Source organism: Chiroxiphia lanceolata, chromosome 2 (assembly GCF_009829145.1).
Source record: "Chiroxiphia lanceolata isolate bChiLan1 chromosome 2, bChiLan1.pri, whole genome shotgun sequence".
Lineage (NCBI taxonomy): Eukaryota > Metazoa > Chordata > Aves > Passeriformes > Pipridae > Chiroxiphia > Chiroxiphia lanceolata.
Window position 1 is genome coordinate 34,477,927 of NC_045638.1, and position 14,091 is coordinate 34,492,017.

The following is a 14,091-nucleotide window of genomic DNA, read 5'->3' on the forward strand; positions in this document are numbered from 1 at the left end:
CTAGATAGAAGAAATTACATTTAAACATATTCTAATGTATGAGAATTAATGCAATTGGGTCTTCACTACTTTTTGGAAAAGGAAGAAATGTTACTTACGTTACTCCCTTAAGTAATTAGTTAATGCAATTTTAAAACTTCTAGAAATAACTGTCTTGTAAAATTTTAGATATTACGTACCTGCAAGAAGTTGCTTTTCCTGAGCTCATTACAAGTTATTTTTCCAGACCAGGACCTATTTACTGTATAAAATATTCTCTGTATGACCTGCAAGAAACAGAAAATGGAAAGAAATCTTAACTATGACTCCTAAACATTTGTTAATGATGTCTTAGTTCAGCATTAGAGAGCTCTATCTTTCCCCTATTTCTATTCTTCTAGTTACTTAACAGGCTTCTCTTGTGTTGTATTACCAACCCATTCCTAAATCTATATCTAAACTCATGTAGATAAGTCTTATTTCAATGCTGCAGTACCCATATCTCACTCAGTAATGTTGCAGAATACTTGTATGCTATCCAAAGTAGGTCTATTGGCAATTTCACTATCTCCTAGTCTTCCAGATCTACATCTAATAATCATATTAATGTATCGTATTACTTCAGATTAAAAGAACTGTATGCTTGCCATAAGACTGTTTTACTTCATAAATGAATTTACAGAAATAGAATTGGGAGTGTTTAAGGATCAGAGTACAGCAGATGTTACTACTTCTGAAGTCCACAAACACAACAAATCAACAGTTGACAGAAATATTTCCTGCAGGTGCAGAGAGAGAATGTTTTTCCCCCATTAAATTTTACTCTATTTTAAGTTTCTTGGGAAAAAAACCCTGTTAATAGCATTAGAAGTAGTACATAAATATTTTTCAAGTGAATAATAATAATAATAAAAAAATCTATGCAAGAAAGATGAGTAGTTCTTGTGCCTTGACTGATACTGGAACCAGAAACAAAAACATTCAGTTGAGTACCCAAGACTATTGTTTAAATCAGTTTTACATGTACATCAATTTGATGATCTTACAGGTCTTCTCCAACCTAAATGGTTTGATGGCTATTTTGGACAACTCATGCATTTGGTGTAATTTGCTTGGGTTTAGTTTACAAACATAGGATTTTAAAATATGGTTTTTCTGCTACTTAACTGAACTCAGTATTCACCTCAATTAGGTTGACTTATGTCAACTAGATATACGTTTCAAATCAGTCATTCACCACTAAACAAAAACAGACAAAAAAATCTAAACATGTTATGAACAGTAACTGCTCAACTGGTGATTAATTATATCCCCTAATTGACAAGACTCAATATTGCACGTGTAGTGTTTAATTTGCAACAGAGCAGTTACCAGCTAAAACCCCCACCTCTATAGGAAGCCCTTCCCCCCAGTTAAAATGTCCTCCCAGCTAAAGACTAAGTTTTTATCACTTCAGATTTTAATTACAGTAAATCAATAGTTTCAACGAACCAATAATTTCTGAATTACAAACAGAAGAGTAATTTATCTATGAAGTTTTAACATAAAGCGTAAACTGTAGAGCAGCAAGCTCTTCAGTTCTTACTTCGAACAAGAACAGCCGGTTCAATAACTCCAGACAGAAGAACATCTTATCCTACTTCTGAAACTTAATTAACTCAATTCTAATTGTGAGATTTAGGGAAGGTCCATTTTTGGCTTGTACTACAAAGTAATTTTTTCTAAAAAGGTTTTTGCCTTAGCTTTGCAGCTTAATCCATCTGCATGTCATTATCTCATCTGTTATACATTTAACTGGTCTAAAAATAAAAACAAAATTGAATGTTTGGTAAAGACAACTGGGAACAGACTTAAACTGTTTTCTAAAGTGAATTGAGGCAGAGTATAAGCAAATTGTCAGAGAATTGCCTTGTTTACTATGCTGCATAGTGCAGAGAGGAAATGGTGCAATACAGAGATTACAATTTCAAGAATTCATAGTTCAGATATGCACATAACATCCTTGCAGAATAAATGTAGTATCTCATTTGTCCGGGCAAGCGTTTTTAACATATTTCAGCTTCATCCTGGCCACATGTACCTACTCTTACTGCTACACTGACCAACCGATTTATACTATAGAATAACAGATTGGTTCCATGGCCAAACAACACAAGACACATGCTAAAGAGATGTATGTAATGCATATGAATACACACACATATATATATGCATGTCTATATAAAAACACAGCAGAAGAATGGCTCATTTGGTTTGCAACTGGAAGTATCCTTTAGACAAAACTTCATGTAGTGAGGTAAAACTAATGGCCTTATTAGTAATGCCTTATTTCATCTTAGGGAAAATGATCCATAATTATCAGTAATAACTTGCAGGACAGAATTTTAGAAGACTGCATCAGGCAACAGTTATGCCATCCTAAATTATGACAAGAAAGGGTAGAGTGCTCCTGCCATTTCTGAATCTTTATATTAGTATTCCAAATATTGTTGCCATATTCATACTAGTTTACTTCTGGGATTTTTGTTTAAGCACCAATTTCTGTTGAAGACTACACTAAATTTTGTTAGTGAAGTACTGCCAGCACTGTTTTATTCAATATTGCTAGACTAATTTATTTAATATTGCTAGTTCCTGCAAAGAAAAGCAACTGGAAATGGCAGGACCTTTTCTTTCCTACTGTTCTTCAGAATAGGCAGCAAGCTTTCACAATTTTAGCCAGAACGGGCTTTGATACAACCCAGAATCCATTAAGCAACAAAAGAGCTCACAAGCAGAACATTTCCTTTAGCCACAATGGACAAGAAAGTTCTGGGAGTTCACATAATCATTATAACAAGAAGCAAAATCTAGTGTACCAGGACATACTTGATAGGCCAGCAAGTCTCTGTAAGAAGGATATAACAAATCAAAACCAAATGCTCTCAGGAAAAGCTTCCACAATTTTAGCCTGGGTCAAAATATAAGATGGATAAAAGATAAACAACTCTGCATGTTTTTTGTTGGAGAATATTCATTAAGCTAGTTTTCAAATGCACCAAGAAAGTGAACTGAACATCATTTTGAAGAATTTTAATCTTTTGAGACTTCAGTGGAATCAGCTGTCTAGTCTACAGTTGAGAAAATTTAATGTCACTGATTTTTCCCTAGGGTACAGAAAAAATACTTCAGTCACATAACCCTGGGAAAACAGAATGAAACTTTTCATGTATAAAACCTTCTTAGGAAGAAAAGTCCCCAGAGAGGAAAGTGCTTCAATATTATCATTATTTCACTTAACACTGAACATAATCATATTAATATAGATGATTCATTCAAGATTTCATTTAATTAATCCCAGATTAAGGTCAAGATTCTAATGAGTACAGTCTACAGCCACAATCAAGTGTTTAAGATAACAGCCTGCTTAATGTTAACTTATCCAACACTATTACAATTCAGTATCACTAGTATTAAATTCAGCAACTTCTTATAGATGTTAAGAAAGACTCTTTCTTAAGCATCATAGTTTTCCTTCACAAGATTTCTAGTTATGTAGAAATGAAGACTGACAGCATACTCTAACTCTACTTTTCTCAAGAGACAAAGATGCTTAGACATATTGATTAATCCGAATTTTGACTTTCTTATTTAACGAAAAAATAGCTTTTCCAAACACAAATCACTTACTGTTGTAATGTACCGAGAATGAAATTCAGACGCTTCTTTTAAAAATGAAAGGCCTGGATGACTATTCACCACATCCTTCAAAAAAAAGAATAACAATATCCCAAAGAGTATTCATTAGTGACTATATAAAACAATTAGCACAGAATAGTACATCTGCTTCCTTAACCAAAACAGTTCAAATTAACTACCACAATCATTAATAATAACTTCATTTACAACATGCTTTACGTAAATAACACTCCAGACTACTTAAAAATAAAACTATCTTTTAAAGAACCATATAAAGAAAAGCTTTCACATATTTTAGAAATATAATAGAATTTTTTAGCCTATATTTTAGATAGGCTAAAGATTTTGAACACTGCTGACTGCTGTAGCTTGTAATTTTGTGGCTGACTATGAGTCAGTAAAGTCAATTTAGGTTTTATTCAGTCATTACTAAAGGTGGTGTTTACTGCTCTTTCAGTGAAGCTTTATCAGGTCTTGAATTCATATGCCACTTTTCCTTTGCCTTCCTAAGTCCCACCTTGACTTAAATAACTTCAGCTGCCTTCCTAAACATAAAAGATTCCAGTAGGTGTGGTATTCCTGCAAGCAATTTTAAATCCCTGCATCTTACTGTAGCTCTTAAAAAAAGTCCTCACCTTATACAAAATGATTAACTGTAAACAAGTCACTCACTAGCATCTCAGTGGACCCTGTAAAGTGAGTTGCACTAAGTATTATCAATAAACTTTAATGATGACAATGAAAAAGTACATTTAGGTCAAAAAATTCAGGGCTTTGCCAGTTCATCATTTTGTTGTGTTTCCAGAACTAGTTTCAGTTGCAATTTACTTGTAAAAAAGGAATGAAGTCTTCTTGCACCAAGTAGTTACATCCAGGGTTCATAAGAAGATGAACAAACTTTGCAGCATCATCATAGCAGGTCTGAAGTATTCTGAAACGTAAATATTTCCATTTAATATTCTACACAGAAAATTAATCATGCTACCTCATGCAGGCATCCTAGAGCAAGGCCTATGAAACTGCAAGCACAACATTTAATTGAAAAGCTAATTACAAATGTCAAACTAGGCTCCAAGTGAACTTATCAAAGCAGTACTGTCTCATACATTTATGTTAAAGGAGGTGGGTACCCCATGTATTTGATTACATGAATAGACATTTAAAAGTTAGAATTAGAGAACTAGAAGGAATAAAAGGCATTTTGTCCAGAACTGGCATTTAGAAGTTAGGGACACTTTTCCCATAAACAGCCAGTCATTTACCTTACATTTTAAAATCTATAACCTCTATAAATGAAGATTTGTTTGTTTATGTAAAGTAGTAAAGTATTATTTAGTTACATTTTCCCATGTAGAAGTTTGCTGTCAATGGTTGATTATGGCAAAGTGTTTTATTTCCCTTTACAGATGGGATTGCATTCAGAGCTTAAAATATCACATTTCAATGAAAAAAATGCAGTACTTCTAAAAAAAAAAAAAAAAATCTACTTACTTCCGCCACATTGCAACAAATTTATGAACCGACACGTATCCTGTTCGTTCACCTCCAGCACAATAAAACAAGGGACCTTTCCAGTAAAGTGGGCATTCACAAGCCTACAATAAAGTGTACATCAAGTCAGTTTATTGCTTGTTTATCTGAGGGTTACTCTCTTATTTATAGATCATTCAAAAATTACACTTTACAGATGTTAAGAAGAAAACATTAAGGCACAGATTGTTTAAAAAGTGTTTCTGAAACAACTGCGCCTTCCCAAATAATTCATTTTAAGCAACTGCTCTAGGCTAAAGTCCAAAAGTGGAAAGCAAAACACAGTGCAACTTGAAGCATTCCTAACAGATGAAAGCACTTGCATGTCTGCTCTGTCCATGCTCCAAGCAGCTGACAATGTTAATAAGCTCTGCTCAAGAGCTGGCTATCTTTAAGCTAACCTCAAGACAACACAAACAGTAACAAAACTTCTGAACTGGAGAAAATTTACCTTTGTCTGTCTCAGAGGATGGCTCAACTCATCTGCATCCTTGCACGTGCATGGCACATCTTCTACTCAGTTTTAAGTAGTAGGCTGGCCTGCCTTGATTAGCACTACCAGTTACACCCTCACCACTTCGGTGCTCCCATGTACACCTACAGTGCTGTTTCTGTGTCTGCTCCAAGCTTCCTCAGTCATAACAGCAAAGTACCTATCCTGTCTAAAACTGACTACAGCTGGGAGTACTCAGAAATGCTGGCATCTCCAAGAATCTCAAATAAGATTATGAATACTGCAAGATGTATAAGGTCACCAAAGGAAAAGAACAGTTGCTTCAAACTAACACAAAAAGTGAGTTTGACAGACAGAGAGGCTTTGTATTATTCTTCAGGAGGGTGCCTTTCATCACCAAATTGTAGGTGACTGGACCTTTCCACCTTCCTTGCTGAGAGGGAAGGGTCTCTTCCATACCTCCCCACTTCTATGTTGGATGGAGCTGTGGAAGACAGGGATCCTATCATTCAGCTTAGTGGTTAAACAGTTTCGGTGAGCAAACAAGGAGTCTCTGAACCCCCAGTCCTGTTCTTGTGTAAAGTCTTAGTTTCTATTTTCTAGACCCTGAACTTTAAATGCAAAGTGACAGGAACAGGGATAAGAACCTGAGACTCATTACCAAGACCATGGCTTGCAGTGATATTTCAAGAACTGATTCAACATAAAAAAAAAAAGGAAATTTATGTTTATTTTTACTAGCTTATTGTCTGTTACACAAAAGTTTAAAAATATTTGCTGCTTTCTAAGCTCAGTATTTTGTCACTCTGCCATAACTCTGAATTAGCTCTTCAGTAATAACTAGAGAGCTATAATCTCAAGTTACCAAACCATTCTGTCTTTCAGTGTCTTTACAGTGGAGGTTCGTGACACTGCCAAATGAGAAAAAACAGTGTGGACATCTGAAAACAAAACAGATATTAACAGTGCTTTTGCCTTAAGTCTCTGGGTCAATACAGAATGCAGAACAGCATACAATGTGCCCTTTAGTATTTGGTTGTCTATGCAGCAAAAAAAGTAGTCCAAGTTTTGGTTTAATGTTTGTTTCTTTTTGTCATGTCATTTGATACACAGTTAATGCAAAAAATTACACACATAACTATGTGTATCAACAATGTAGAATATTGTTGGATACTAACTTGTAGGAGATGAAAACACATAATACAAAAAAAACCAAAGCACATAGAACTCATCTTTCCTTTCCATAGGCATTCAGTACAGTAAGTAAGTTCTCACCTTTGCAACCTTCCCCATATCTTCTAACGTTGCCCTCTCATTTGGAAATTCAGAGAAAGTTTCCTCTATTTTGGCAATCACAGCATCTATATTTACTTTTTCCTTAGGACATCCTCGAGGAAAATAAAAAGTTGGAATGTTTTGACTATGTGAGGGTGGCAAAGTTTCTTCCTTCTTTGTCTGAACCTGAATAGATAAATACACATTTGACAGTCAGGTACAATGAAATCATGTAGTTATCTGCAGACAACTTAAATCTCTTGGTATTATATGTTCAAACACACCTTCAAAAAGACTTCAGATTATAAATTGAACAAGCTATTTAAGAATGAGAGTATATTGGAAAAATTAATGAGTATTTCCAAAACCTGTCATTTAGAAAGATTTCTAGGATGTTAAAAATTTAATAAAGACAACTTCAGTCTTCAGCATATGAAGTTTCAAGACTGATAAGACAGCTTCTTGGAGATATCTGAAATTACTCAGGTTTTATTATCTGTTTCAGAAAAAACCCTTCAACTTCTAGCTTAACAGACAGATTATGAGAGAATTTGCTTTTGAAATATTTCTACTTATACCATTTCAAGCTTTTGAAATAAGCATGACAACTTTGTTACAAACCACCAACTTGTTTAATTTAGTTACAGTAAAGATTTTCTTTTTTTTTTCCTCCTAAATATGACAGATTTTATAAAGTAATAAATGATGTCTGCAGAGGGATTTTTTTTTGTAAATTATACACAATTATAGTATGAGAGCTTAGAAATCCATTTCTCAAGAATTGTGATATGTCATACCACTAAAAAAAACCCAGATGACCAATAACAGGAGAAATTTATTTAAATACATTTAGTTTCAGTAAAGAAGAATTTACTTTGTAGTTAGTTTCCAAAAGGAAGTCAAATAACGCAGAGAAGCAAAGATAACAGGCAAAGTAACAACAAAGTTAAGAAGCAACTCAAAATTAGCAATTAAAGATGAAGTCTTTAATCCCAACACTACTATTCAAATGCAGAAAAACAATGCTATATGGTGACTCATCCTAGTGTTGAATATGTTCAAGATCCTGAATTCCATCTCTCAGAATTGGGTGAAAATAACCCCAAAATCCCTCTAAAAAACCTCCAACCCTCATTTTACTCCTTATCATCTTTGCCAAAGTGCCTGTAAACATACTCAGCTTCCTACCACAGTCAAGGTCCTTCCATAAGTCAGTGAAAGAACTAGGTGCTTATGGACAGTAGATTTTAATTTGCAGAGTTCCAACCCAGGAGCCTTTACTGGAATGCTACACATGCCTGAACTAACCTTTCCTTCCCCTCCTCTGCATTTGAGCTGGCATTCCTATCCACAGCAGCAGAATTACCTGAACCGTGATACGAGTTTTATTTCATAGAGGAAAATGTTACCTTGAATCTGTGACACTTGGAGTCAATGTCTGTCACTTGCTAAGAATCCTGTAGATAACAACTTTTGATATCTAATCATTAGTTCAGTAGTCCAGCTGATGAGGCATCAGCTTGGAATAAAAGCACCACAGGGAATCAAAATCCCTTTCAACTTCCAAACTTTTGGGAATTATAAAGATAGCAATGTTTTATTCTCTAAGTCGCATCACCACCATCGCTACAAATAATGTCTGTAACTGGGTAAACACCTTGTTTCATTCTAGAAGCCGAGTTCTGCCCAACAGCACTTTAGAAGAGCCCTAGCAGTTACCCCATTTCTCCTCTTTCCCATTTACAAGAACTGCCTGGATTAACATAAGATTAGTTCAGTTGGTCAGAGCATGGTGCTAATAATGCCGAGCTTGCGGGTTCGATCCCTATATGGCCCATTCACTTAAGAGTTGGACTCAATGATTCTTGTGGATCCCTTCCAACTTGGAATATTCTCTGACTCTGTCATAACCACTCCCATTTGAGCTGCTCAAATGGCCACCGAAGTGGCAGGTGTTCCAGTTCTTCAGGGGTGCCCGATGAGGTGTGGCTCATCTGAGAAAAAGGGAGGGATAAGTGCACATCATAGGCTACTAACATTCCCTGAATGTTGCAGGTAACATGAGGTAAAACAGTATTTCAAGGAAGCCTAGTACAAACAGGCAAGGCGTTTTTAAAATTCACAGCCAGGGAAATTTAGACCTTCAGATTAAAAAAGAAAAATTTCTTTTGAAAGGAAAGGTAGGGGTAGAGGTAAGACTATACTGGAAAAAAATTGCAAGACAAAAAGAAAAGCTATCAACAGAGCTATTTGTTCTTTGGAAACTTTATATTTTCTCAGAAACTACTAATTACTTCAGATAGCACAGAGTACACAATAAATAATTTCCATCGGTCCAGGTTAAAAGCTGTTCTTAAACACATGTGGAGATGTCAGTCCAGGATTTGTAATAAGACCTATCCTAGTACATGTTATCTAACAGAATTTTAAAGTAAAGGCTTTTTAATTATTCATTTTTCATCTTACAGTCTGGAACATGTTTACAACAGACAAAGATTACGTGGAAGAAGTTAAGCAACAGATTCAGAACTGAAAATAAACATAGAGGTGAAGAAAATTGATTTTTCTAAGATGAAAATGTTATATTTAAGCATGACTGAATTCAGCATGCTTATTGTAAAAATATATAATATTTAATCTGTGAGACAGTATATTTATTCAGCTCTAAAACCAAGCAAGTATGGACTACAAACCTCTCAAGGCAAGACAAATTAACTATCCCTATGCTGGTTTCTCAAGGTTGGTGAAAGATGAAACTATAAAAATGCTTCATTTGCATTAGCAAGTGTATGATCACTTCACAATAACTTCTGATAGATTTATTTGGTACCTATATACAGGTACCTAGTAAGAATACTCTCTAGGGCACAAAACAAAATGCCCTTGAACATTCCTCGTGGTATCCAGCAACCAACCTCAGAGCACAGCTTTTGCTCTGCATCTGCCACATGGATGTTCTGAGCACACTAATGCTTCTTAAATGCCACCAGCAACTGAATTGTGCTTAGTATCAGTCAACATGGGGATAAGAGCCTGTACCAAAGAAAGAAACAGGTTGTCCAAAACTATCAGCTCCAACTAATGCACTACAAAGTTAGTATTACATCTCTTCCCTCTTCTCACCTTCCAAGAAGGGCCAGGGATTCTTCTTTTCTTTCAGTCTGAATCCCATACAATAACTGAAAGGCTCCTTGTACAACTGAGGCCGTTCTGCTATATGTGCTCTAATGAAGGAACAAGTGATACTAAAAGGGCTCTAAAAACTTCATTATTTTCTATAACTTCAGCTACTAGTTACTTCTGTAGATGCACATATTGCATAACGGATGAAACAGTCAGTTTTGTTATTTCAGGGCAGTTAAAATGCACTAATATTAAGCTGTTCTAAAATTAATTATAATTTTAACCAGGGAATTTCTTCATTAACAAGAACTGCTGGAAGTCTGTTAACATCAAATCTTTGACTGGAAAATTTGCAGGAGCAGTTTGTTAATCTCTTTACACAACAACTCCATTTCAATGGTTAATTTAACATTAGAAAGTAATCTACATCTATGGCTTTAAGTTAAAACCTTACTGTGCAGGTACAGTAAGCTAAAGTGACAAAAGAGACTGGTTTGGTCAGTGAAAATTTTCCCTGCAACTTTCTGAGAAATAGCACCAACAATAACATCTTTGGAATTAAGGAAAGCAGGTGTATAAGCTTGTAAATAACTCATCAAGCAGATGTATGTTGCAGTGTCAGGACTGAAGAGAGCATTAACCTTTGCGATAAGCATATATGACATCCAGAATCTATAACTGTATTGTGAAGTTTAGGTTTTATGTAACAGATGGGAAGTGAGGATTCCTTGAAAACGTCTTGATTGTACTAACATAAAAATAAAAAAACCCCAAAACTTATGTAAGATTTGTCTATAAGACAATTCAAGAGAACTTTTAATACATAATTAGTTTTCATTCCCAACATATAGAACTGTAAGGACTGTCCACAGCCATCCAACACTTACTTGCCTTGACTTTTACAATGGAGGAAGTGGAAGTTTATACCTCATTGGGGGTCACTGTTCGAAGGGCAAACTTCTGATTTTGTTTTGCAGCTTTCCAGATCCTTTTCCAATAATTTTTTCAGCAGTTGTTTATAATAATAATATTATGAAATCAATATTATAATTACAATACAGTAATATAGTTGTTAGTATACCCTAGAGAACATCGATGAATCTTATTCCAAACAGAGAAATTAATTCTTCATGCTAGATAGTCTTCTTACATCTACCAACTGATGAGTTGCACTCAGCAGTTAACTTTGTCATAAGCAAAAATAAAGACATTAGGAATTTTAAAAGGGTGCCCTTTTCCTTCTCTCTCCACTGAAATAAAGAGCTGATGCTAGGATACAGTCATTCAACTACAGGATGTATTTCTGAAATAACAAGGAAGAGGGAGCTTGTTCCCAGATATTTTAAGAATGTATACTCAGTAATGTCTAGATCTGACATTCGCATGTAGTGACTGCCAACTAGAAATACTGAGCCCCACAAAGGGGTTGAATATATCAATTCAAATGCAAGTGAGTGAAACCTCACTTAAAAAGGACTTGTTGAAAAAGGGAGCAAGGTAAATATGTTTATGAATGTAATATTTTTTAGACAGCTTAGAGATTAGGACACAAGGTCATTGAGTCATCATAGAATGGGTTGGATTGGAAGGGACATCTAGTTCTAACCCCACCCCTCCTCCTCCCTAAGCTGTGGGCAGGGAATGTCACCCACTAGACCAGGTTACTCAGGGCCCCATTCAACCTGGCCTTGAACACTTCTAAGCATGGGGCATCCACAAGTTCTCTGGGTAACACCTGTGCCAGTGCCTCACCACTCTCACAGTAAAGAATTTTTTCCTAATGTCTTCTTTTAGTTTAAAACTGTTCCTCCTTGTCTATCACTATCAGGATTGAACTGATTCAGTATTTGCATTTTTTTGACATGACTACAGAATAAGACAACCTCATTCAGAAATGCTGATGCTTTCTAATATCTGACAGACAACAACATTTGTTTTGCCTGTTTCTCTGGAAAAAAACCCCAGCAAACCAACCCCCAAACATTTAAAACAGAATTACGGAGTTCGCAGTCAGCTCTTGCTGTAGTATTTGACATGCACTTCCACGAGGATGTCCATATTAAAGAAAACTCAATGGATTGCATACAACACGGTCAAAAGAGGACACCCAAAAATTATACCTCACATTTATACCCCAACTTCACTTTAGGTTTTTACTAAGTCATGCACCATAATCCCATACAAAAAATGGCATTACATACCAGAAATACTTTAAAGAGATTTTTATCTTTTCTTATATATTTCACTTTACACTAAACTTACCTAGGTGAAACAAAGTGCATAATAAACTAAGAGGATTTTCTGCAGAGGTATGCCATTCAGCCTTTCAAATCCCAGCATACCTGCAACCACCCATGTACATGCTCATCAACTACCCAACAACAAAAACAGATACTGCATAACATTCCCTAATACACAACAAAAAATGGAAGCTAACATGTTACCCAAAGGGTAACACTTTTATTACCTTCATTAAGTTCTTTAGAACTCAAGGTGTCCTCCAGCCTATCAAAGCTAAGTAGTAATTGTGAATGTAACAAAATGTTATCAGTAAGCAGGTTCAAAAGGAATACCTAACCCGCCTTCCCACCACTCTGACCTTTTATAGCCAACAATTTAAGTCTGGCCAATAAAATCACAAGAATATTTCTTCTTTAACTTACTAATTTATTGCACAGTGAAACTCAGCATTTCCCTCCAGATAAGCAATTGACATTATCAGTAGTTTTATGGAATTTAAATCTTAAAAACACCAGGTAAAAGACTTATGCTACTATTGTCTAGAAAAGGGTTCAGTCTCATTTGAAAGAGAGACATTGATTCTGAAAAACCTGTTCTAACACCTCAAATATTTTGGCATGTTAAAGTGCCTTCAGAAATCTGCTTCAGGATAGGTAAAGTAAGGTTACTACCAGAACCTTTCCCCAGAAAAAGCCCTCTTTCCAGCCAAACTAATGAGATTTACTAGTGCAAGATTCTACTGACTGTACCACTTTCCATTCAGCTTCATACGCTTAACAGTACTTTTTCCTCTGTGAAAGATGATTCTTGGACAACTTAAAACTTTCAAAATTTGTGTTTGGTTTTTTCCCCCCTCAAGTTCTATTACTCTAAAATCTAGTTACTGTGCTTGAAACCAACTTGAAAACAGTAAATTAATCTGAAAGCTTAATAATGAAGTTTTACAGCATGGCATAAGGTAAACTACACCACAGCACCCCTGCATCTTCCCCCATGCCCACACTAGCTTAATTAGAGAGTAAACCCTCTAGTCTACCATTCCATGTGTCACTAGTGATAGTGAAGCAATATGATGAATTGCCTCAAGTCACCACAACAGCTAAAAAAACAAAGTGAATCCCCCACCACCCTACATTTGTCTTCATTCAACTTCACACAGTTGATGCCATTTAGAAGCAACATGGTTCTGATGCTAACATAAGGAAGGTTAGGGGAGTACTGTGGCAGTATTGTTTAAAATCATCTTAAATTAGGCTTAAAACCATGCTGAGATTGTAACTGATTTTGCCTAACTTAGTCAGAAATGTAAGACGTGAATGATCAAACTCAGAGACACCTACGGAGAATTAACCTAAGCTAAAACCAGTCATCGGGGTATATTTGTAAAAGTCTTTCCTCTGGCAACAAATGTTTTACTGCCAGTTGCTTCCTTCTATCCTGGTCTTCAGCTTGCTATCCTTCAGTCACTGTCTGGCAGCTGTTTTTGGATGTGTTATATAGAGACTAATTTAATGCTCCTCTTTCCTTTCACAGTAAGAGATAAACATCTATTAATTTTAACCCTGATGCAGTTTTTGTCTAGTTTACTTTTGCTGTTAGCCTTAGCTCAGACAATTTTGCTCATCTAGTTTGGTCTTGGTTACTTAATATTTGTGCTACAATAAGGGGAAGGAAACGCAAAAATTAATACACTTTTCTATAAAGTTCTAGCAATATACCATTAGAAGACAAAAAAGTACTTCAAACTACACTGTTTCTGATTTTATACATACTTGTCACCTGAATTAATGCAAGGGAGTAGGGTTCAGAAA

At 35.4% G+C, this 14,091-nt stretch overlaps 1 protein-coding gene across 3 annotated transcripts in view; it reads right to left on the reverse strand.

Moving 5' to 3' along the window:
• PPP2R3B (protein phosphatase 2 regulatory subunit B''beta) overlaps window positions 1–14,091 on the reverse strand; it is a 48,469-nt gene that overhangs the window by 9,822 nt on the left and 24,556 nt on the right. For all 3 annotated transcript variants that reach the window (XM_032681054.1, XM_032681055.1, XM_032681056.1), the window contains 5 exons: window positions 6,917–7,102; window positions 5,149–5,252; window positions 4,486–4,588; window positions 3,649–3,723; window positions 180–266 (listed from right to left, as the gene is read on the reverse strand). In XM_032681054.1, coding sequence (XP_032536945.1) covers window positions 180–266; window positions 3,649–3,723; window positions 4,486–4,588; window positions 5,149–5,252; window positions 6,917–7,102 — 555 coding nt within the window. The remainder of the gene's footprint in view (window positions 1–179; window positions 267–3,648; window positions 3,724–4,485; window positions 4,589–5,148; window positions 5,253–6,916; window positions 7,103–14,091) is intronic.